Source organism: Apodemus sylvaticus, chromosome 6 (genome assembly GCF_947179515.1).
Source record: "Apodemus sylvaticus chromosome 6, mApoSyl1.1, whole genome shotgun sequence".
Taxonomy (NCBI): domain Eukaryota; kingdom Metazoa; phylum Chordata; class Mammalia; order Rodentia; family Muridae; genus Apodemus; species Apodemus sylvaticus.
The window spans coordinates 4,383,753-4,408,827 of record NC_067477.1 but is presented as its reverse complement, the minus strand read 5'-3'; the positions used below and the strand labels follow the sequence as shown (position 1 = coordinate 4,408,827).

The following is a 25,075-nucleotide window of genomic DNA, read 5'->3' as shown; positions in this document are numbered from 1 at the left end:
TCTGTGAATTGTATCTTGGGAATTTCGAGTTTCTGGGCTAATATCCAATCATCAGAAAGTACATACCCTGTGTTCTTTTGTGATTGGGCTACCTCACTCAGGATGATCCACTTGTATAAGTTTTGATGACAGAGAGTGGATTTGTGCCAAACATTCTGTAAGTGTCTTTAACAGACTCGACAATTTTTAATCCAGGTGAGCCTGGGTAGAGACAACCAGTCTGCTTAACAAACAAGGTCAAGAGTCAGAAGCAAAGCAGAATTAACTTGTCTTTGTATGGCCCAACTCATTCAGTTGTATATTAGCAACTTTCAGACACTAAGTCTGACTTCCCAGTGTGGGGGGAGTGGTTTTGAGGATTCAGCTGCAATTTAGCAGCTATCAAACACAAAAGGTAGCCTCTGGAGTGAGGGAGGTAGCTTTGTGAATCAAGAGATAAGCTGTTATTTTTCAGGCAGAGTGGAGACTATATTTTAAATTAACTCAGCTGGCTGAAGAAAATTATTAGCCGTCTTCATAATTGGAATCTACAATATTGCAATTATTTCTAGACTGGTCCATGATTGAGTCAACTGACCACAATAAAGGAAAGAGAAGAGTCATTATAATGCCTCCTTTAAATTAATTTTTCTAGGTTAGTTTAACAGACTCCATGTTCTGTCCCACAAGGACTAAGAGCTTGAAGCAAGGCAGTTTAACTAAACTGGGACATAGGCAAGTAAAGTCACCATTGTCAGGGCACTCAGCAAGCCCACAAGTCAGCATTATATACAGCATGCCACACCAATCACTCTGGCAGCTAGTATCCTGTTGTATCATTCTGTGGAAAAAAACACAAACACGCCTTCTTCCCCATATTAAGTCAGGATCATGCCATATACCGAAAAGTGGATCCTTCCATCTCATCTACGCGTGAGCATGCCTAGTTATAGGGTGCTAAGACACTCAGTAAAGAGTTCCTTGGCATCCAAATTTTAAATTTTTCTTGAAAATATACAAGCATAATTTAAATAATATGCATAGGGTTATATTTTTTTTCCTTTTTGTTTTTAAGAAGATATTGTTTTAAAATTTCCATATTACCTCATCCTTGAGGATTATAAAGAATTAAATTGTTGTTAAATTGATGTGAAAGACATCTCAAATGTTTGATGACTGTAATAAATAGCCAGTTCTATTATATTTTTTAATCTAAGTTGGAACACCAAGCATAGCCAATAATGTAGACAATGACTATGCAAGCATAGATAATAAACGTAGCATTTTAGTTGCTTTTCCTGTTAGAGCAGTTGCAACTAGAAAACCTAAAAATGTATCATTAGTCACATGCACATATTTTAATTTTCTAAAATCAGACATTATGAGAACCATTCATTTGTAGTCATTGATTAAGTCCTCTAGAATTAACACCATTATGTATTACAGGTAGAAATTGGGGACACCGAGAAAAAGGCTTTACAATTTCTTATGCACATTTTATAAAAATATAAAATTATTCTCAAGCCATTACTATTTTGATAATGTAATGAATATGGTTGTATGGCCAATTGTTCCTATGTAAGGCTTATAGTCTGCCTGGGATACCAGTCTCATGTGACCTTGCCTTAAGGGGTCTTGTCCAGGTAAAATAGAATGAGCTCTTTTTTAAAGATTTATAAATCTATTATATATAAGTATACTGTAGCTTGACCCATCCAGCAGGTCCAGTTATTCCAAGGTCCGGAAGAGGTGCTACCTGAGGGTCAAAAAGGGGAAGAAAGAAAGGGAGACCAAGCAATTGGGGTGTCTTTATGTCAAGGTCTAATTTAATGTGGGGGAGGCAAACGGGTGTTAAGGCTTACAGAGAAGAAATAACTTTCACACAAGAACAAAGGAAGGAAGGGCAGAGACATTCTTGGCTATCAGAAGCAGGAAGCAAAAAGGTCATCCGGTGGGGACCCCTGGTGTTTAGCCAGCAGGAATATTCTGCAGTTAGGGCAGGAACATTTTGTGGTATTCTCAGAATCTTCTCACACTGACAGCTCACGGGGAAGGCTCTAGTTAATTGTTCTCATATTTTAGCAGCCACCACCTTAGGGCCATGAGTAAGCATTAAATCTGAATAGCTCAAGACGGCTTCCCACATCTCTCCCCTAATTCTTTTTTAGAAGACTGAATGCTCTTTGGGGGAGATGGCTGGGTGGAGGGTGTCTAGACCGTAAATGTGTAGCCCACTCTGTCTTAGGATCAACCTCTTGATCCCCAGCTTTACCTGCCATAGGGTTACCTTGTCTTCCTCAATGCCCCGTGTCTTAGGTTGGTCAGGGGACAGAGGAAGTTGCCCATCATTGAGAAGGCTACCTTAGGTCAAATCATCTCACCTCCGGAGAAGCCCAGAGATGATAAATGGGGGCAAGGACATTATTTCAAGAGGTTTTGAAAATTGAGCCTCCCTGATGTCGGTGAGGAAGAGGCTTCTTCCTGGTCGCTCTGTGCCTTCGGATCCCCCGCCTCTCCAGTCTCCAGCCGATGGTACTGCACTGAAAGATAATTCTTAGGCAGAGGATAATCTATTTGTTATTTAATAAAGCAGGTTAATCATTGAAAGACCCAGGAACCAAAGGAGATTAATAGCAATAATCCTATGAAGGGTCCAAGGATAGAGGGTAATAAGGTGGAAAGCCATGGGGATGTGGAGAACCAGTTCTTATACCAGGACTCCTGTTGTTCTCATTCTTTCTTGCATTTTTCCAAACTTTCTTTTACTCTCCTCAGACTATCATCTACCAGCCCAGTCTTGTCTACATAAACACAGCATTCTTCTCTCTAAGGGCTGCGCAAAGTCCTCCTTGTTGGAGGAAGAGCAAATCAAGACCTCGCCCATTCTGTAAAACACATTCTGATAAGGAGGCCACAGAATCCTTTAAATTGGCTAAACCATCTCTGAGTTCAGCCAGATCCTTATCAATGGCAGCACTGAGCATGTAATAGTGCTGCCGATTTTGTTGAGAAGTAACAAGGGAGGCAATGCCTGTGCCCGTTCCAGCTGCCCCTAATCCTAGAATGACTGCAAGGGTGACAGCCAATATAGGCTCTCTCTTAGCTCTATGGGGCGTCTCGCTTCCACGTTCCCAAAATTTCAGCAGATCTTCTGGTTCACAGATGCTAAATTTAGGTACTAATTGCACCAACACACAATAATCTCTTTTTTCTATAAACTGAGTGGTGATGAGAAAGGTAGTCAAGCCTGTAGAACAGGCCAGATAAGTGTGATTTGGAGCCAATAGGTACTCAGAATGCTCATAAATGGTAATTGTATGGTTGCAAGTTTCTAACAATTGTCGCGGTGGGATCATGCTCTTTCCTAACACACAGCTTCCAATCCCTGAAACTTCAGTAAGAGTAATCTCTAGAGGAGTGCCAACAAGCTCCTTCGAATCATTGGTGTAGGTAAAATTTCCAAAGAGAGCTATACGCTCATAAAAGGGAGGGGAAGCTGAGAAACACATCCAGCAGTCTATATATTGGGTCAAATTAAGTTCTTGTTCCTTAAGAAGTAGAACAGAGGCAGAGGCATTAAGAATGGAAAATATCAATTGGGAGGAGGGCATAGGGCCCGGGGGTATGGTGGGCTGAAACAAGGGAGTCAATGAGGAACTTCTTGGAGCTCGTGTGGGGCCCTTAGGCCTTGAGGCTTCCTTAGGTGATGAAGGGGCAAGATTATGTAATTGCTGATTAGGTCCAGTGGAAGCCCGATGCTCATTTGGGAGGGCCTTTGTTAACTTTATTGTGAAGGTCAATCCAGTATCTTTCCCACTCTTATAAAGGCACAATCACCATTCAGCTCCACGAGAATTTAGATAATCATAGTTTTTTCCAGGGGTCGTGAAAGATATTATGATGGGATTGCACCATCCTTTTAGTGAGCTATCTCTCCCACATTGACTATTCAAGGGCATTTCATTGGGATCATAGATTTTCTTGACAGGGAACTTTCTTTTAACTGTGATAAAATCCCATGAGGATGAAGGCTTCCAGTAAGTATCTCCTGTGGTCTTACAGCCCCAGGCAGCACAGTTGTAATCAGTGCTGTACCCACAACGGCAGTCCAAAGAACAGTCACTATGAGAGGCCCCGGGGGCAAACATAAATTTCGTCCTTTATTAAGGCGAGACTAGCTCTACTGACTGTATTACTGCAGCCAGGCTCCGTGCTATAATCTGAGATCTCGGGGGCATGCTCTAGAGGCAAATATTTGTCTGGTACACCCGAATCAGAATGGGCCCCTAGGGATAATTTACAAAGGTCCACTTCTAATGGGATCCAGGGTATTTGGGCTGCAACCTTGGAGGTGGAATTGGCTACATTCCCAGCCTGATTTATGATGAGCCATATGTAATTGAAAATTTGGTAGGGGGACTTATGGTGACTTTCCACCCCCAAGGGATTTACCCTCTCCAGAGTCATTATGAGAAGGAGAAGGCATATTCTTCAATGGTTACTCATGGTACTAGAAGAGAAAACATAGAATTTTCTCAGGAGCCACCCTGGAATTTGTTATAAGGCTTTATTAATCTTTCAGGGAGCCATCTGGCTCCCCCTTCTTTAGAATTATAAATACAGGCAGACCCTTTTCCCCAGATGATAACAGGGTCTGGCCCCTGCCATTTCCCAGATAGGGGGTCTTTCCAAAGGGCTTGGGCATAATCCATATTTGTTGTGGGATGTCATAGGCAATCAGCAGTGGAGATGTTTACCTAAAGTTAAGAAATTTAAAACAAACAGGGCATGAGATAATAGGAGCTTAGCATTGCCTTTAAAGGAATAGAGAGTTTCCTCAGTGGTGAGCTTTAAAAGGGTATTTTTAAGCATTTGATTGGCACGTTCAACAATCCCTTGACCCTGGGGATTGTAGGGGATGCCTATAATATGTTTTATATGTATATGAGAACAAAATTGCTTAAATGTTTGACTGGTGTAAGCAGGTCCATTGTCTGTCTTAAGTATTTTGGATTGGCCCATAACAGAGAAGGTAAATAACATATGAGAAATAACATTTTTTGTGGCCTCTCCACTCTGTGCAGAGGCACATAAAAATCCACTAAAGGTATCAACAGTCGCATGCACAAATTTATATTTTCCAAAAGAGGGAACATGAGTAATATCTATTTGCCAAAGTTCTCCAGGGACAAGGCCCCTGGGATTAACTCTCAGATTCAGATCAGAAAGCAATATTAGACAACTTTTACAACGTTTCACAATTTGCATAGCCTGCTCTCGAGTTATTTTATATTTAAGTCTCAATGTTTGAGCATTTAGGCAATGAAGGGAATGAGCCATCTGAGCCTCTCGAAGTGAATCAGTAAGGGAGGCCAATACAATAGCTGGTAGCTTTATCGGCCAAATCATTCCCCTTAGTTAGAGGGCCAGGTAGGTTTGTATGGGCCCTTATGTGTCCTACAAAGAATGGGCTAGTTCGAACCCTTTTATGCTGCTGTATCTTGAAAAGCAACGAGAAGGCCGGTGATGAAGGCTGTATAATGGGGACAACTTCAAGAACTTGGAGGGCTCTGACTACATAATGGCTATCTGAATAAAGAGTAAAACTCTCATCAGTTGTTTTAAATACCTCAAGGGTGCCTCGTAATTCTACCAATTGAGCAGAGGCATAGGGCGTGTTAATATGAGAGGCCAAATTTCCAATGACAAAGGAAGCCCTTCCATTTTTTGATCCATCTATAAAGACAGTTAAAGCATCCCTTATAGGTTTTAATCACATAACTTTTGAAAAAACAAAAGGGGTGTTATAGAGAAATTGTATTAGTTTATCTCCTGGTAGGTGGGTATCAATCTTCCCTTGATAGCAGGCCAATAAAATAGTCCATTCATCATCTCTCTGTTGTAGCCAAGCAAGTTGCTCTTGTGAATAGGGTGAAATAATTATGTCTGGATCAGGCCAAAATAGTGGACAGCTGTTTTGAGCCCTAGAATTATGGTCTGGCAAACTAGGGAAGGGTGAGTAGGAAGTATTTTAGAGTGAGTGGCAGATAGGTGAATCCACATAAGTGGCTGTCCTCTCTGCCATAGAAGAAAGTTGGTGTAAATGTTGTTGTGAAAATAATTTTAAAAAGATTCTTGGATGGGTCAAAATACCCTATAAATTGTTGGCTAATAGCCTGCTCCACTAATTGTAAAGAAATCTCAACTCTAGGGGAAAGAGGATCAGCACTGCCTTTCAGAATATCAAAGAGGGGTTTAAAATCGCCAGTGGTCAGCTTAAGATATGGTCTGAGCCAGTTAATGTCACCTAAAAGTTTTTGAAAATCATTTAAGGTCTGCAATTGTGATCTTCTGATTGTTAACTTTTGAGAGCAGACAGTAATAGGTCCTAGTTGAAATCCCAGAAACAAGAAGGGAAACTGTGTCTGGATTTTCTCGGGAGCTATAGCAATGCCTCTCTTTTGTAGGACAAAAACCAATTCTTGGGCTATTTTTGGGTTTCTGATAGATTAGCTGTTGAAACTAGCACATCATCCATGTAATGAATGATATAGGCCATTGGATGGCGTATCCTTATTGGATCTATAGTCTGTGCCACTAATGCTGGCACAAGGTAGGACTATTAGCCATTCCTTGGGGTAATACTCGCCATTGAAAGTGGGAGTTGGGACCTGCATGATTAGTAATAGGGATAGAAAAGGCAAAACAAGTGCAATCCTCAGGATAAAGGGGGATGGAGAAAAAGCAGTCTTTTATATCAATCACTATTTTATGAAAGCCTTTGGGAATAGCTATTTGGGAGGGCAACCCAGGCTGTAGTGCCCCCATTGAGATCATGGTTTTGTTAACCTCTCAGAGATCTTGTAATAACTTCCAGTTGCCATTTTTCTTTTTTATGACAAATATGGGAGTGTTCTACTGGGAGGTGGAGGGTTTGAGGTGCCCCAGCGAAAATTGTTCCTGCACCAATCTTATGGCAGCCTGAACCTTTGCTTTAGGCATGGACCACTGATCGATCCAGACTGGGTCGTTTGATTTCCAAGATATTTTATCATCCTGGAGTGCAGGGGGATCATCAGTCCTTATGAAAAAAGGTCTACACCTAAGCCTTTCCTATCTGTATTAGGGGTGGAAGCCAGGGGTTCTGTTATTCCCTGTTCATATTTACCCAATCCTTTCCCAGGGAGGAACCCCATATGTAACATTTGATTGGTAATAATCTCATTAGGACTGCACATCATCATCCCCATTTGGGATAGAATATCTCTCCCCCAAAGGTTAGCAGGGAGTCCAGGTACTACAAATGGCCTAACTGTTCCTATATTCTTTTCCTTATCCCTCCAAGTTAGAAGCTTTGAGCTTTGTAATGTATCTTGTGACTGTCCTATTCCCCTTAAATGTGTGGCCCATGGCCTCAAGTGGCTAAGCTGAATGCCAGTGCCTGGAGGAAAGCACTGCTGTGTCGGCCCTGGTATCTAAAAGGCCCTGAAACTGTTTACCATCAAAGAACTTCCCATCTCTTCACCCCAATCTCATGAAAGGACATGGGCTTATTAAAATTAGTTCTTGAGAATATATCAGCATATGAAGATGGTGGTTGAAAGTACCTTTAATCCCAGGATTTGGGGGGAAGAACCCATGGTCTCTGAGTTTGAAGGTAACTTGTCCACACAGAGAGTTCCAGGACAATCAGAGTTACACAAAGTGTAACTCTTTAATTTGGGAAAACTAAACAAAACAAAACAGCACTTTAACAGCATTGTTGATCATATCCTGAGAATCACATATTTGTTAAATCTGTAATCAAACACTTCTGTTCTAAAGTATAGACCAAAATGTGGTAGATATATGTGCTCACTTTAACTCATTAATATGGGTACATGCATATAGGTTTACTTTGCATATTCCAGCTCTGAAATAAAACGCCAAGACATGTTTATTTACTACAGGTTTAAGCCTTATCTTACACTTTTTTCACACTAGCTCTTATAACTTAAAGTAATCCATCTTTAGTAATCTATGTTCTGCCAAAAGACTTGTTAGTTTCTACATTTTCAGCACTGGCCTGCTTCTTTCTTTACATCTGGCTAGGAAAATCTGCTCCTGACTCTTTCCAAAAGTTCCCATCTCTCTCCAGAAGTCCTGCCTATTCTCTCCTCCTTTGTGACTGGCTATCAGCTTATTAAACCAGTCAAGGGTCAGGAGAGGGAATGTTCACACAATATTAGAGATATGAAGATATTATGGAATACTTGTCTGTACTCAACTTTCTGCTGCCCAGAAATCAGTATATGAATAATACAATGGCAGCCTTCACACAATGCACAATAAAATCACTCCAACAGTAAAAATGTGGATCAATTTCACTAATTTAATACTCCTTCACTCTGAATCTTACATGCAAGGTCACTATGAAATTTTCTTATGAAATAAGAATTAATACTTAGTCCCTTTCCTCAATACTTAACTACAATTTTGAGCAAGACTATAAACTAATCTTTGCTGTCTTCCAAGCTCCAGCACAATTTCCTAATCCTTCAGATATTCTGATACAATTTAGAGGCATGTTGTGACACTGTGTCTGGCACTGTAATAAAAGAGTGCTCAGATTTCAGATTACATTTTATGCTTCCAATTTAGATAAAGGTTAGATATTTTCATATGTTGTTATCTTTTAAATATTTTTATTCAAAGACTTGGAGTTTTTACCAGTTACCTCTTTCACTTGCTTGGCTTCAATTTCCAATTAAATGATTTATTCAACTATCAGGTAAAATGTCTTCCTGGTGACAAAGAAGACCGTCATATTTTGTCATTTATATTTCTGTAGCATTTCTAGAAGTGTGGCATAGATTTTAGGAACTAGCACAAAATGAAGAATATTAAAAGCAGTAATGGAAAAGTTCAAGTAACATATAAAGGCAGACCTATTAAAATAACACCAAACTTCTCAACAGAGACTCTGTATGGCAGGATATCCTGGGGAGATATCATATAGACCCTAAGAGAACACAAATGCCAGCCAAGACTACTATATCAAACAAAACTCTTAATTACCATAAGTGGAGAAACCTATATATTCCATGTCAAAAAATTGCACAGTATCTTTATGCAAATCCGACCCTACAAAGGATAAGAGATAGAAAACAACAACACAAGGAGTGAAACTAAACCCTAGAAAAAACAAGAAATAATCTTCTTTCAACAAATCCAAAAGAAGATGGCCAAAAAATATAATTTCACCTCTAACAGCAACAAGCGGGAATAAAATGCTCACAGGAGAGATTTGGGATGAAGAAATGAGAGGGATGGAGGAAAGCAGAGCAAGATAAGGTATAAAAGGAGACATGGATGTATATAGAGGGGCAGGAATTTGAACAGAGGTGTGCAACAATGGGAGATGGAGATCTGGGAATAGCCACCAGCAAATCCCAGATGCCAGAAAAGCAAGAGGATCCCAGGATCCAACAGGGATGAGATTAGCTGAAATGCCCAAAAAAGGGGAGGGAGAACCTGTAGAGATCATATCCAGAGGCTAGGCAGGGCTCACAGCTGGGGGATGGGGCCATCCACTCATCTCCAAATTCTTAAACCAGAAAGGCTCCTGTCTAAAGGAAATAGGGGGACAAAGTGTGGAACAGAGACTGAAGGAAAGTTATCCAGACACCTCCCCACCTGGGGATCCATCTCATATATGAACACCAAACCCAGACACTATTGCAGATGCCAAGAGGTGCTTACTGACAGGAGCCGGTTATAGCTGTCTCCAGAGAGGCTCTGACAAAGGCTGAGAAATACAGAGGCAGATGCTGGCAGCCTACCATTGGACTTAACACCAGTCCCCAATGCAGAAATTAGAGAAAGAACTGAAGGAGCTGAAGGGGTTTGCAACCCCATAGGAAGAAGAACAATATCAACCAACCAGAACCCCCAGAGCTCTCTGGGACTAAACCACCAACCAAAGAGTACACATAGAGGGACTCATGTCTCCAGCCACATGTATAGCATAGGATGGCATTATCTGACATCAATAGGAAGAGAAGGCCTTGGTCTTGTGAAGGCTCCATTCCCCAATGTAGGGGAATGTCAGGGTAGTGAGGCAGGAGTGGGGGCAGGGGAGCATTCTCATAGAAGCGGGGGAGGGCATGAGGGGGGTTTAAAGAGGGGAAGCCAGGAAAGGAGATAACATTTAAAATGTAACTACATAAAATATCCAATAAAAAATAAATAAATAAATAAAGTTCTGGTCTCTTGGAATCCAGGTATATTTTTATCATGATTTTTTCTGATAAAGGATTTCCATTCCCTAACACCTTCCTGATCTTCTCCAAGCTCCATTCTGTTTCTTTATCTAACTGGAACCTAAAAATAATTTTGAAAAGTAAACAAATAGGAATAAAACAAAACAAACAGAAGAAAAGTCAAACAAAAATGAAGCACAAGAAACACATGTGGATGGAGAGACACACGTTCACAAATAATCTATAGAAAAAGCTGAGCAAAGTGTATGTGATGAATCATGAGAGGTGATGCCGTATCAGTATAGGTCCACCTTCTAAAAAGGCTAGTGACTGTAGGGATGATTGCTGAGACTGGGAGGGAAGTAAATAAATATGGTCTCAAACAGGTATCATCTCAGAACCTACTTAATTGAACAGGTATATACAATGTGATGGTTAATGAGTTCCATGAAAAATGATTTAATAATATTTTGACCAACCTACTGGAAATATATTTACTAGCCTGTGCGTTCTGATATAAATATTTCTCACATTCTAAGAGACTGGAACTTCTGTTGAAACACACAGGCAGAGTTAGCAACACAACTCAGGATCTAGAGATATTTTTATCATGTGTCATCACACTTGTACTTTTTATTGTTTTAGGGAGCAAGAAACATGTTAATGGAGGTGGTAACTGATGAAGAGATAGGGAAGGTATGGTGTTCTGTAGGTTTGCCCTAAACCACCGTCACTTTAGTCCTAGAAGTTTTTTTTTACAAAGATGACAAAGGCACTATGGGACCGTGAGGAGGAAGCAGTGAGTGGACATTCAAAATTACAGTTTCTGAATAAGTGTAAAGATTAGCCTTTCTGCCATCTCAGTCTGGTTGCTGCTTTCAACTCCTCCAGGGTTTCTGACACACTCAGGATGTGACTACAACACTGTGTCTAGCACAGTAATAGAGAGCAGTGTCCTCAGATGTCAGACTGCTGAGCTCCATGTAGGTTGTGCTGGAGGATTTGTCTGCAGTGAGTGTGTGCTTGCCCTTGAACTTCTCATTGTATCTAGTACTACCACTTGCAGGATTAACAGCTCCAATCCATTACAGGCCATGTGTGGGTGACTGCTTCACCCAGTCCATTTCATAGTCAGTAAAGGCGTAGCCAGAAGCCTTGCAGAACAGCTTCACTGGAGTCTCAGACTTCACCAGCTCACCTCCAGGCTGCTGCAGCTGAACCTGGGAGTGAACACCTGTGGAGAGAAAAACGGAGTGGATGCCATTGTCAGCTCAAGCCCCGTCTCTTCTTCAGATTAGAAACTGGTGAGTCCCTTACCTGCAGTTACTGACAGGAGGAAGAGACAGACCCAGCTCCATTCCATGGTTAGAGTTGGTGTGTTCAGGGACTGTGAGGAGGACACTGATCACAAGATGTTTTCAGGGTGTTGACATCACTGTATTTACTGCCATACACTCTGGTAATTTGCATATTCATGAGCAGGGTCCATCTTAGATAAGAACCTAGTCCATCTGGAGAAGAACTGGAGAGGAAGGACTGGGAAGGCACATTGGTCAGTCAGCAGAGTACTCAGGTCCTAATTCTCTGAGGAAAGGCATCCCATACACATTCCATGAACCCTAGGCAAATGCTGTAAGCTCTCAGATTTTTTGCCCTGAATCTGTTGCTTGACTTTGGCACAATTTTAAGACATTGATTTACACATGATGCTTTGTGATAATGACAATGAGGATGACGACGAAGATGACAACAGTGATGTTGGTGAAAATTTCCAAAAATAGCTAACTTTTTGAAACTTTAGGGACTTCTTTCAGATATTTCTAACAGATTATAGAATACAAAACTCACTAAATAACTAAAAGTAAATGTGCTTAAAATATTTACCTATCAATGATTATTGCTGCACTACCATGAATAACTAAATTATGGATATAAGTTTTACACATGTGAACAAAGGATTTTATGACTAAGGCATGTATACATAAACACACACATATATACATATATATTTGTATATACACATATATATGTGTGTGATGTGAAGTTAAAAACTTCATTTATATGCATAAATGAATGCATATAAATGAATGAAATGAATAAGCAATTTACAATGATTTTGGAAAAGTGGATGCAATTAGATAAACCTATATAAATTAAGACAATCTCAAAAATCACATACATTAAGTGAAACTCTCCTTATTACTTCTTATTTATTTCATAGTTATATGCAACTATGTATACAAATATATGATATCGTATCACTGAAATTGTCTAGTAGAATAGAGGAAAAATAGTACAGACAAGAGGTTACAGAAGAAATATGCACAGTGTACAAAATATATTTTTATGAAAATTCTATATACATGTAAGGTTGTTATTTTATATCTCATAATGATTTTATTCTTTGTGATTTTCAATCATATATGAAATATGTTATGATCTACCACCACTCTCAGTACTCTCACCACAGTCTACCATCACTAGGTCCCTGTGATTCTCCTTGGGACCTTCCAAAAACTATTTCCAAACATACTGATCTTCTATTTAATTAACTAATAACATAGTGAGTTTTATTATTACTACCTATATATACATATATAGGATTATCTCTACTAAATAGTGAACTTCCAGAAATTTTTGCCAATACAGAGATTATATTTTGCGTATCAATCATTGAAAGCCAAAAGACATTCAGCTTGCAGTGGGTCCTAAGAGTTCCTCCCCATCCATGTTGTAATTTTTAAAGTGTTATGGTATTCTTAGTAGTGGTAAAAAGGTACACCCGAACCAAGTTGGATATATTAACTTCAGAGGATGACTTACACTTATGCTAAGCTTGCCAGTAGACATCTCTACCTGCTCAGTCATTTCTAGGTCTCACATGTGGTAATTTTCACTGGTTTGATTTGAATGTATCTTGTGCTGGTAAATACAGCTACTCAAATGGCTCTACATCTTGTTGTAGACATACTTGTACATTCATGTTTATTCACAGCATGTTATTCATGGTCTTTTCACAACATATAGAGGAAGAAACCATCCCATATTTCTAATAAAGCATAAATAAAAAGGACATAGTCATACATATAGAAAAGTGAGTATTACCCAGTGATAAATCATAAATTATCTGATCTACAAGAGTCTTATGGAACTGGAAAATATATACTGAATAGGTCACCTACACACATTAGGCATGTGCTTCATGTTCTCATTCACACATGTTCCAAGAACTGAATATTTTGTTTTGGTGTATTTAATTGTAGAAGCCGAGGGAATAGAATTTGGTCACTACAGTATAAGGAATTTACAAAGATGACACAATAAATAGAGAGAGAATAGAGAAGAAAACATTTTAAAATTGAGCAGATTGTAAGAGCCAGACTGGATGCGAAACTCCAAGGAAAGAGCAACTTCCAGACACAATTTGACTGATGCTTTTATGAATTCACAGAGAGTGTGGCTGCAGACACAGAGCCTGAGGCAAATCAACCTAGATAAACTTGGGAGAAGGAAATGAGTGCAGGCTTTCAGCCCAAACCAAGAAGAAGTGCAGCTGACAGTCGTGTAAAGGAATAGTTAGTTTTCACCAGTGGAGTCTCTCCTGTGATGTTAAGCATGATTAATCATAGAAGACATGTTTATTAGTTGATTCCAACAAAAAATATTACCTCAATAGAATTTCTGGAGACATTGTCTTGTTCAAAACCCTTTGTATCATTTACCTTTTGTATATATCATGGCTATAGAATTGTGGTTTTATTTGAGTTTCTCTCTCTCTCTCTCTCTCTCTCTCTCTCTCTCTCTCTCTCTCTGTGTGTGTGTGTGTGTGTGTGTGTGTGTGTGTGTGTGTGCGCACGCGCGCGCGCGCGTGTGTGTGTGTGTGTGTGTGTGTGTGTGGTGTTTGTGTGTCTTGTTTTTTATTATCTTTTGCTTTGTTTCCATTTGTTTTTATTCCTCCTTAAAATTCCTTTTTTCTTTTGCTTTTTGCTGTTATTCAGAAAGGAAAATGGTATGTATTTCATGAATTTGGAGGTAGGAAGAATCTGAAAATAGTTAGGGCGGGAAAATCAGTTATTAGAAAACACTGTATGAATTTTATTCAAAAAATTATAAAAAACAAATAAAAGCAAGTGAAGATAAATCTAAGAACTATTTAGCAAAAAATCTTTACTGAGTTTGAGCATGGAGACATCATATATCAATCAAAGCAGTGCAAATCAGTTAATACACTTGAGAGAATACAGAGTCGCTTCCACACAAGCTTATCTCTCTATAGGGATTATTGGTCTCGTTGTGCCCCCTACTAGTCATGAATGCTCCTGAAAATAGGTTTGTCATGGTTTAAACTGAAGTTTCAAAGTCTGGTTTAAGAAAAACCTTATGTGGGTTGGTGAGCAAGAGGAGGAGGGATGGGATAGGGGATTTTCTGAGGGGAATCCAGGAAAGGGAATAACCTTTGAAATGTAAAGAAAATATCTATGGAAATAAAGAAAAAGAAAACCTATCCATTAACTTCAGTGTTGACAGAGTTCCACTGAAGAGAGAAATGGCTCATTTGCCTGGGCATGATGATTTATGCATCAGCAATTTTAAGTTGTGCCAATATTACTATAATGTCTCTCTTGAAGCCAGGTTCCTGCTTGCTGGCAGTTGTATTCAGCTCTTGCAGTTCCCATTTCTAAAACCATAATGACAGAAGGCCCATGTTCTCTAAAATCTGTAGGACAGATTATTGAGACTGGGAACACTATTATGGGACCATATATTAACATATAACCTCAGAATCTACCTCAGTTAGCATGTACATTCATTAAGGTGATAAATGAATTCTGTGAAACTTGATATAATATTATTTTTATCCATCATACAGAAATTAAACTTTTGTGGCTTTGTCAGAAGCCATTTTGCCTACTTCTGTGAAAGACCATATGTCAGTCAGAGTCAAGGAAGGAGGGCTGAATGTTATGTTAATCTTGGAAGAAGGAAATGGGAGGCTTCTGGATGGCAATAGATATCCAATGTATGTCAGGTATTGTCTCTGCCTGATTATGACTTTGTTCCCTATGACAGTGTAAAGTCTATAGGAATATGATAATTAAACTTGGGGTTGCCATAGTATTCACTAGACAGCCCTCTGCTTTCTAACATTTGTCTCAGTCTTCTTCTCCATCTATCCTATAGTCATCCTCACTCCCTCTTTAGTAGACTTTTCGACTTTATGCATGCAGGAACAATGCAGCTATGTATTCTGATATTAATTACCTTCACATTCCAAGAGCCTAGATCTTCTGTTGGACCACACAAGCAGCGATAGCAAACCACCTAGAAGTCACTTAAGACTTATGACTGCGAAAGGGCTTTTTTTTCTTTTTTCTTTTTCTTTCTTTTTTTGGTCTTTTTTCCTGTTTTTTATTGAATATTTTCTTGATTTACATTTCAAACGTTATGCCCTTTTCCAGTTTCCCCCCTCTCAGAAACTCCCATCCCATTTCTCCCTCCCCCTGCTTCTATGAGGGTTCTCCTCCACCCACACCATTCCCACCTCCCCATCCTCAATTCCCCTAGACTGAGGCATCTACCAAGCCTTCATAGGACCAAGGATGTCTCCTCCCATTAATGCCTAACAAGGCAATCCTCTGCTACATATGCATATGGAGTCATGTGTACTCCTTGGTTGATGGCTTTGTGCATCAGAGCTCTGGGGGAACTGGTTGATTGATGTTGTTATTCTTATGAAGTTGCAAACCCCTTCAGTTCCTTCAGTCCTTTCTCTATCTCCTCCACTGGGGAATCCATGGTCAGTCCAATGGTTGACTGAGAGAATCTACCTCTGTATTTCGAAGGTTCTGACGGGGCCTCTCAGGAGAGAGCCATATCAGGCTCCTTTCAGCAAGCATTTCTTGGAATACACAATAGTTTGGTGACTGTGTATGGCATGAATCCCCAGGTGGGATGGTGTCTGGACTACCTTTCCTACTGTCTTGCTCTACTTTATATTTCCATATTTTCTCCTGTGAGAATTTTGTTCCCCTTCTCAGAAAAACTGAAGCACCCACACTTGGATCTTCCTTCTTCTTTAGCTTCATGTAGTTTGTGAATTGTATCATGGGTACTCAGAGATTTTAGGCTAATATCCACCTATCAGAGAGTGCATACCGTGTGTGTTCTTTTGTGACTGGGTAACCTCAATTAGGATGATATTTTGTAGGTTGCCCAAAAGTTGATGGGATTTTACAGATCAAATTCATACTATAATTTATTCCCAGCTATTACAGTGAAAGTTCTAATCTTTCTCAGATTCCAAAGATAATTTTGTCATGCATAATCACACTTATCCTTTTTTGTTTTATTAAAGAAGAAATATGTCAATGGAGGCTGTCACTGGTGAAGAGAATGACAAAGTATGGGGTACTTAAGGAGCAGACTAAATCAGCATCAAAGAATTCAGAGATGTGCTGTTGCAAAGTTAATAAACTGCACCAGAGGTCTCTAAAAAAGAGACACAAAAATGGACTATAAAAATGATTGCATCTCAGCAAGTCTTCAGGATAATCTTCTCTGACTCATATTAGTCACAGGAAGCTTCCTGCACCGCCAGGGTTTTTCACATGTTCAGGATGTGGTTGCAACACTGTGTCTTGCACAGTAATAGACTGTAGAGTCTTCAGATGTCAATCTGTTAAGCTCCATATAGGCAGTGCTGGAGGATTTGTCTACAGTCAGTGTGGCCTTGCCCTTGAATTTTTCATTGTAAGCAGTACTACCATGAGCACTAATAGCTCCAATCCACTCTAGGCTCTTTCCATGACTCTGCTTCACCCAGGACATCACATAGTCAGTGAATGTGTAGCCAGAAGCCTTGCAAGAAATCTTCACTGGGGCCCCAGGCTTTACCAGCTCAGGCCCAAACTGTTGCAGCTGGACCTGTGAGTGGACACCTGTAGAAGGAAAGACAGAGTGGATGTCATTGTCACCTGAGAGTATCTCAGAATCTCAAGTCTGTTGCTGTGAGCCACTTACCCATAGCTGTTGCCACCAGGAAGAGGATGATACAGCTCCACCCCATGGTGAAGTCCTCTATACTAAGTGACTGTACAGACAACAGTGATCTTATGATTTTGAGGGATGTAGACATCCCTATATTTACCACCATAGACTCACATGATTTGCATATTCATGAGCAGGGTACATCTTAGATAAAGGCCTAGTCCTGCTGAAGAAGAAGGGACACCTGAGGGACACCTGAGTTAAAAATCAGGACACAGAAGCCCAAGCCCTAATTCTGTCTGAGGAAGTTCATCCCATACCTCATCTCTGAGATTGTGCTGAGGCTATGGATGTAACTAACATCAGGGCCTGTGCTCTAAAAAGATTTGCATCCTGAAACAGTGCCTCCTCTTCTGCCACAGTTAAGAGATAGATTTACAGGTTGTTACAAGAAGGACACACTAATGGCAAAGTTAAAAAAGAGCTAAGTTATTAGAATTTACAACTTCCTTTCAATACATACAAGTATCATTTGCCTTTCCAACATGTTATATACTAAAAAATTGTTGCCCAAACAACGAAAACTAAATATACTTCAGAAAGAGTTGTACATGAATGATTTTAACAGCACCATCACAATAAATAAATTATGGAAATTAACTGTGTATCTGTAAACAGAAGATTTCATCAAGAAGAGTATGTTTCATATGTGTGTCAGTGTCTGTCTGTGTGTGTGTGTGTGTGTGTGTGTGTGTGTGTGTGTCAAGAAAATATAAATCTATGACATGCTTAACAAAGAATTTTCACAGTTTTTGAGCATGGAAACATTACCTGTCAATCACAATAGTTACATGTAAGTTAAGAAAGGAAACCACAGAGGATACAGTCTCCCACACAAGCACCACATCTCTCTGCTGGGGATTGTTGGTCCCACTGTGCCCCCTACTGGTCCTGAACCCACCTGCAGATAGGTTTTTCTTTCTTTTTTTTTTTTTTCAGATAAGTTTTTCAATGTTTACTCTGAAGTTGCTCAGTGTGACTTGAGCAAAAAGTTATCCCTGCAACTCCAGTTCTAACAGGGCTCAGCTGCAGGGATAAATGGTTCTTGTTTACTTGTAGAGTTAACTGATGTCTCAGTGTCTGAATTTAAGTTCTTTCTGCATTATCATCAATGACACTCTCAAAGTCATCCTCTTTCCTAGTGGCACTTGGATACAGCTCTAGATGTTCCCATTTGTAATAAAGTGTACACAGAGAGATCATGGTCTTTGTTATCTTCATCAGGCTGTACCCGGGCAAATGCAGTAGAAGATAGAAGGAGTCTTGGTCTAAGATGTATCACCCTGTTTTTCCATGTATGAATTATTGGAACATTCACATACATCAAAAAGAGGAAGTACCACTATGATACTCACAGAGAAGTTAACATTCCAAAAGAAATTCAATTTGATTAGGAGATAGAAATCAAGGAAATATATTCAGCAACTCCATCTGTCTCCCAATCTTCATGAACATACATTTAATGGGATGAGGGTAGAGAGGAAATTTCCATAATAGGGATTCTAATTGGTAGAGAATATGTGTGCCTAGAAAGCCTTATCTCTGCCTGAGTAGCTTTACAATCCAGGGTCCTCCTATTCTGGGGCAGTGCATGTGTTTGCAAAGCTTTTCGGGAGGTGAGGGTTTGCTAAAGAAAGATGGATTTGGAATATGGTCCCAGGGATCAGAGAAAACAATAGCACTGTGTAGGAATATGTTTACATATGTAGTAGATTACCTGAAATGTAGCTACACATATTGAAACAAGAATCCATATTAAATGAACTCAGAATATTCATATATGTTGTGCTCAAATTTCAGGTTAACAAATTGGATGCAACATATATTGCAAGAAACCAAGAGGAGAACCAGTTAAATGCATGTTCTACCATCCATACCTGCTCAGAATCCCTGTGATGTGCTGGATAATATCTATAATGCTGTACTTCATATTTCAGTACATTGGAATGCTAATGACTCACATAAGATTCAATGCATAGGAATGAGAAATTAATTATGTAGTATGGGTTTATATTGACATCTTCTTCATATAATGTAATCCATTCACAAATGTCTAGACTCCATACAATTGTAAATATATAATATAAGCTTATTCTTCTAAGAAATCTAATATGAGGATCATAATACTTGCTGATCTCATGCAATGTCTGTATAGGAGATTTCCTTGAATAAATGGACATGTTGATTTATAGCATTTTTTGCATTCATTGTGAATTACTTTCCATTCTTCTTTGGTTAGATCCTCTTTTCATCAATCATAAACCCCTAGCTGTTTTTTTTTTTTTTTGGACCTTACTATATTTTATAATTCTGAACACCACCTATGGGATTGTGCCCTAATTCACTATTCTGTATGTCTATCCAAAAGGCATTATGTCTGGAAATTGGCTCACATCTTCTCATTCTGATTCATTCAAAAATGGATACACCATGGTGTCGTCAGATATCACATACATTAGATACAAGAATAGCCACTTTAGAGATGTTGTAAGGAGCAGTATGAATCTGTGCCCAGAGCTGATCCTGTGCCACAGTGATCTATAAGAAAATACCATATGGAGAGAATCAGTCTCCTTGGATTGCAGACTCATCTAGAGCAGAGGTAAGGACACCACTTCTGCTCAAATTCCTGGTCCAAGAGGGACCCACTCTAAGCCATCAGGACACTGGAACCAGGGAACAGCCAGGGACAGGTTCCTTCCCATTTCTGTCTGCACCCTGGAGCTGAAACTATACACAATTCTCCATAGCTATGTTCCTCCCAGAGAGAAATAGTCTCCCAGGGGTTCTGGCACACAGGCTTACAAGTGGGACAAACCACATTCAGAGACAGCAAGACCAGCTAACACCAGAGATAACCACATGATGATAGGCAAGGAAAAGAACACAAGCAACAGAAATCAAGACTACTTGGCATTATGAGAACCCAGTTCTCTCTCCAGAGTGAACCCTAGATAACCCAACACAACAGGAAAGCAAAACTCTGATTTAAAATCACATCTCATGATGGCAGAGTACTTTAAGAATGAGATAAATAACTCCCTTAAAGAAATACAAGATAATACAAGTAAACAGGTCCATAAGAAGTCCATAAGAAGAAAGACAAAAAAATCCCTTAAAGAATTGCAGGAAAACACAAAGAGGCAAAGGAATTGAACAAAACCATCCAGGATCTAAAAATGGAAGTAGAAAGAATAAAGACATCATTACAAAGGGGGACAACCCTGGAGATAGAAAACCTAGGAAAGAAATCAGAAGGTGTAGATGCAATCATCATCAACAGAATACAAGAAAAAGAAGAGAAAAGCTCAGGTACAAAATATACCATAGGAAACAGACTAAACAGTCAAAGAAAATGCAAAATGCAAAAAGCTCCTAACCCAAAACACCCAGGAAATCCAGGACAAAATGAGAATATCAAAGCTAAGAACAATAGGTATAGAAAAAGTAAAGATTGCCAACTTAAAAGAGTAGTATATATCTTCAGCAAAATTATGGAAGAAAACTTCCCTAGCCTAAAGAAAGAGATGCCCATGAACATACAAGAAGCCTGCAGAACTCCAAATAGATTGGACCAGAAAAGAAATTCCTCCTGTCACATAATAATCAAAACACCAAATGTACTAAATAAAGAAAGAATATTAAAAGCAGTAAGGGAAAAAGGCAAAGGAACATAGAGAGGCAGACCGATCAGAATTACACAAGACTTCTCACCAAAGACTATGAAAACTAGAAGATCCTGGGCAGATCTCATACGGACCCTAAGAAAACACAAATGAAAGCCCAGACTACTATACCCAGCAAAACTCTTAATTACTCTCAATTAGATGGGGAAACCAAGATAATGCTTGAGAAAACAAAAATTTCACAATATCTTTCCAAAAATTCAGCCCTACAGATGATAATAGATGGAAAACTCCAACACAAGGAGGGAAACTACACCCTAGAAAAAGCAAGAAAGTAATTTTTCAACAAACCTAAAAGAAGATATCCACACAACCATAAAAATAACATCAAAATAACAGGAAGCAACAATCATTATTTCTTAATATCTCTTAACATCAATGGACTCAATTCCCCAATGAAAAGACAAAGACTAATGGACTGGATACTTAAACAGGACCCAGCATTTTTCTGTATACAGGAAACACACCTCAGTATTAAAGAAAAACACTACCTCAGAGTAAAGGGCTGGAAAACAATTTTCCAAGCAAATGGCCTCAGTTAACATGCTGCAATACTCATGCTAATATGAGATAAAATCGACTTTCAACCAAAAGTCATCAAAAAAGATCAATCTCATCAACAGAAAAATCTATCAAGAAGGAATCTCAATTTTGAACATCTATGCTACAAATGCAAGATGCATTTCTTCATTCCTAAAAGAAACTTTACTAAAACTCAAAGCACACATTGCATCTTACACAAAAATTGTGGGAGACTTCAACATCCCACTTTCATCAATGGACAGATCAGGGAAACACAAAATAAACAGAAACACAATGAAGCTAACAGAAGTCAAGGTCCAAAGATTTAACAAACATCTATAGAACATTTTATCCTAAATCAAAAGAATATGTCTTCTTCTCAGCACCTCATGGTACCTCCTCAATTAAAGACCATATAAGCAGTCACAAAACAGTCCTCAACAGATACAAGAAGTATGAAGTAATCCCAAGCCTCCTGTCAGATCGCTACAGATTATGGGTGGCCTTCAATAGAAACAAAAACAACAGAAAGCCCACATATATGTACAAGCTGAACAATTTCATGCTCAGGAATAACTTGGTTAAGGTTGAAATAAAGAAAGAAATTAAAGCCTTTTTCAATTTCATGAAAATGAAGGTGCAACATACTGAAACTTATGGTACACAATGCAAACAGTGCTAAGAAGAAAACTAATAGCTCTGAGTGCCTCCAAAAAGAAACTGGAGAGAACATACACTAGCAGCACACATGAAAGCTCTAGAACAAATGAAGAAAATATACCCCAGAGGAGGAGACAGCAGAAAATAATCAACCTCAGGGCTGAAATCAACCAAGTAGAACTGAAAAGAACTATACAAAGAATCAACAAAACCAGGAGCTGGTTCTTTAAGAAAATCAACAAGATAGATGAACCCTTAGCCAGATTAACCAGAGGGCACAAAGACATCACCCAAATTAACAAGATCAGGAATGAAAAGTGAGATATCACAACAGAAACTTAGGAAATACAAAGAAATTATCAGATCCTACTACAAAGGCCAATACTCAACACATCTGGAAAATCTGGATGAAATGGACAATTTTCTAGACAGATGCCAAATACCAAAGTTAAATCAGGATCAGATAAACCATCCTCACAGTCCCATAACACCTAAAGAAATAGAAGTTCTTAAAAGTCTCCCAAGCCAAAAAAGGCCCAAGGCCAGTTGGTTTTAGTGCAGAATCCATTTTGACCTTCAGAGACCTAATACTAATAATCTTCAAGCTATTCCACAAAATAGAAAGAGAAGGAACACTACCTAACTCATTCTATGAAGCCACAGTTATGCTGATACCAAAACCTCACAAAGACCTAACAAAGAAAGAGAACTTCAGACCAATTTCCCTGATCAATTTTAATGAAAAATACTCAATAAAATTCTTACACGCCAAATCCAAGAACACCTCAAAATTTTCATGTTCCATGATAAAGTAGGCTTCATCCCAGGGATGCAGGGATGGTTCAATATACAACAAAGTCAGGGATGGTTCACTAAATAAACAAACTCAAAGAAAAAGACCACGTGGTCATTTCATTCGATGTTGAAAAGGCATTAGACAAAATTCAACATGTCTTCATGTTAAAAGTCTTGGAACGATCAGGAATTCAAGACTCATACCTAACTAAACACAACTCAATTAGCATGAATAAAACCTTTTTGCCTATTTTGGGAAAATTTACGACTACACTACAATCTTTGCCATTTATGAGACCCTTTATAATTTGCAGTATCTCCAAGCCAAGTGCTTCTGCTTATCCTCTCTTCCTCTTCCAAAACCTTCAGCTCCACATTCAACTCTTCTCTCTCCTCTCTCCCTCTCCCAAGACCTTCTTCTCCTCCTCCTCATCCTCTCTTTCTCTCTTTCTCACCTAAATTAAGGTGAGAAACTAACCAGTTTCTAGAATGAACTAACCAGTGCATTCTAGAACTCCCAGGGCCTAAACCACCAACGAAAGAATAAACATGGAGGGACCGAGGCTCTAGTTGCATATGTAGCAGAGGATAGCCTTGATAGTTATCAAAGGGAAGAAAGGCCCTTGGTCCTGAAAAGGCTAGATTCCCCGGTATAGGAGAATGCCAGTACAAGGAAGAGGGAGTTGGTGGGTTGATGAACAGGAGGAGGAGGAGACCTTAGGGAAATTTCAGAGGGGAAAACAGGAAAGGGGAACAACATTTGAAATGTAAATAATGAAAATATCTAATAAAAATAAATTAAATAAATAAAAGCAAACCAATGAGAATACAGAGAGAGATAGAGAGAGAGATTGAGAGAGAGAGAGAGTAAGAGACAAAGACAGAGACAGAGACTATGACAGAGGCAGAGAGACAGAGAAAATGAGAGAGGCTAAAACCCACATATTTTACTTATGTATTTCACTACACCTTAGAATTATGCATAAGACAAGTGCCTTATACTTAAATGCTTTTAGGCCTGGTTTCTGATTATACTTTGGACAATTTAAACAAAGACATGAGACCTAAATTATGGGCATGTGAGCATATAGAAAAGTTACACAACAAATATATTATCAGAATTATTTATTTGTTGAATTTTTAAAGTTCTCTTTTTTCTATTTCTATTGAAAATACATTTCTTCCTGCAATATACTCTGAATACTGATTTCCCTTCCCCAATACCTCCCAATCTTATCCCAGCTTGATTCTGTTTCTTTATTTAATTAGAAAACAAAAAGTATGTAAATGTAATAAAAAAGAAAAACAAAAATAGGTAAAAGGAAAGCAAAAAATGGGAATAGGACAAAACAAACAAAAGAAAAGTCACCAAAAACAATAATAAGAAACACATGTGGATATAGAGACATGCATTCACAAATAACTCTATACAACAAAGTTGAGCAATAGGACTATGAGAGTTGATGTTGTATCAGAATAGGTCCGTGTTCTAAAAAGGCTAGTGACTGTAGGGATGACTACTGAGTCTTGGAAGGAAGTGAATACTGCATCAAACACCTACATATAATCTCAGAACCTGCATAATTTAACAGGTAGATAGAATGTGATGATAAAGGAGTTTGATGAAATGTGATTTAGTAACATTTTGACCAACCTATTCACATGCCTGTGCATTCTGATATAAATATTCATCACCTTCTAAGAGACTGGAATTTCTGCTGGAACACATGGCAAGAGATAGTAACAGACCTGAGATCACTTAAGACTATGAGGAAGTGTTTGCCCAGATTTTGATGATTTGGATTTTATAAGTCAAACTCATATTATACTTTATTCCAAACAATTCAAAAGAGTTTTGTTCACTCAGGATCTAGTGATATTTTTATCATACATCACCATACATTCCACTTTTATTGTTTTACAGAATAAGAAACATGTCAATGGAGGTGATCACTGGTGAAGAGATTGGGAAAGTATGGTGAACAATAGGTTCATCCTCAGCTAGCATCACTTTAATCATAGATGGGCATTTACAAAGATGACAAAGGCTCTATAGGACTGTGTTTCTGAGCAAGTCTGAAGACTAATCTTTCAGTCATCTCATTCCTAAGGTAGCTTTCTCCCCCTCCAGGACTTCTGACACAC

General features: G+C 38.9%; 1 gene segment (V, D, J or C); it reads right to left on the bottom strand.

The window, feature by feature from the left end:
- The window catches only part of LOC127686834 (Ig heavy chain V region 108A-like), a 142,880-nt gene extending 125,557 nt beyond the window's left edge, over positions 1-17,323 (bottom strand). The window contains 2 exon segments of the V gene segment in view: positions 17,145-17,158; positions 17,241-17,323. Coding sequence covers positions 17,145-17,158; positions 17,241-17,286 — 60 coding nt within the window.
- Between the last annotated feature and the right edge of the window lie 7,752 nt (positions 17,324-25,075).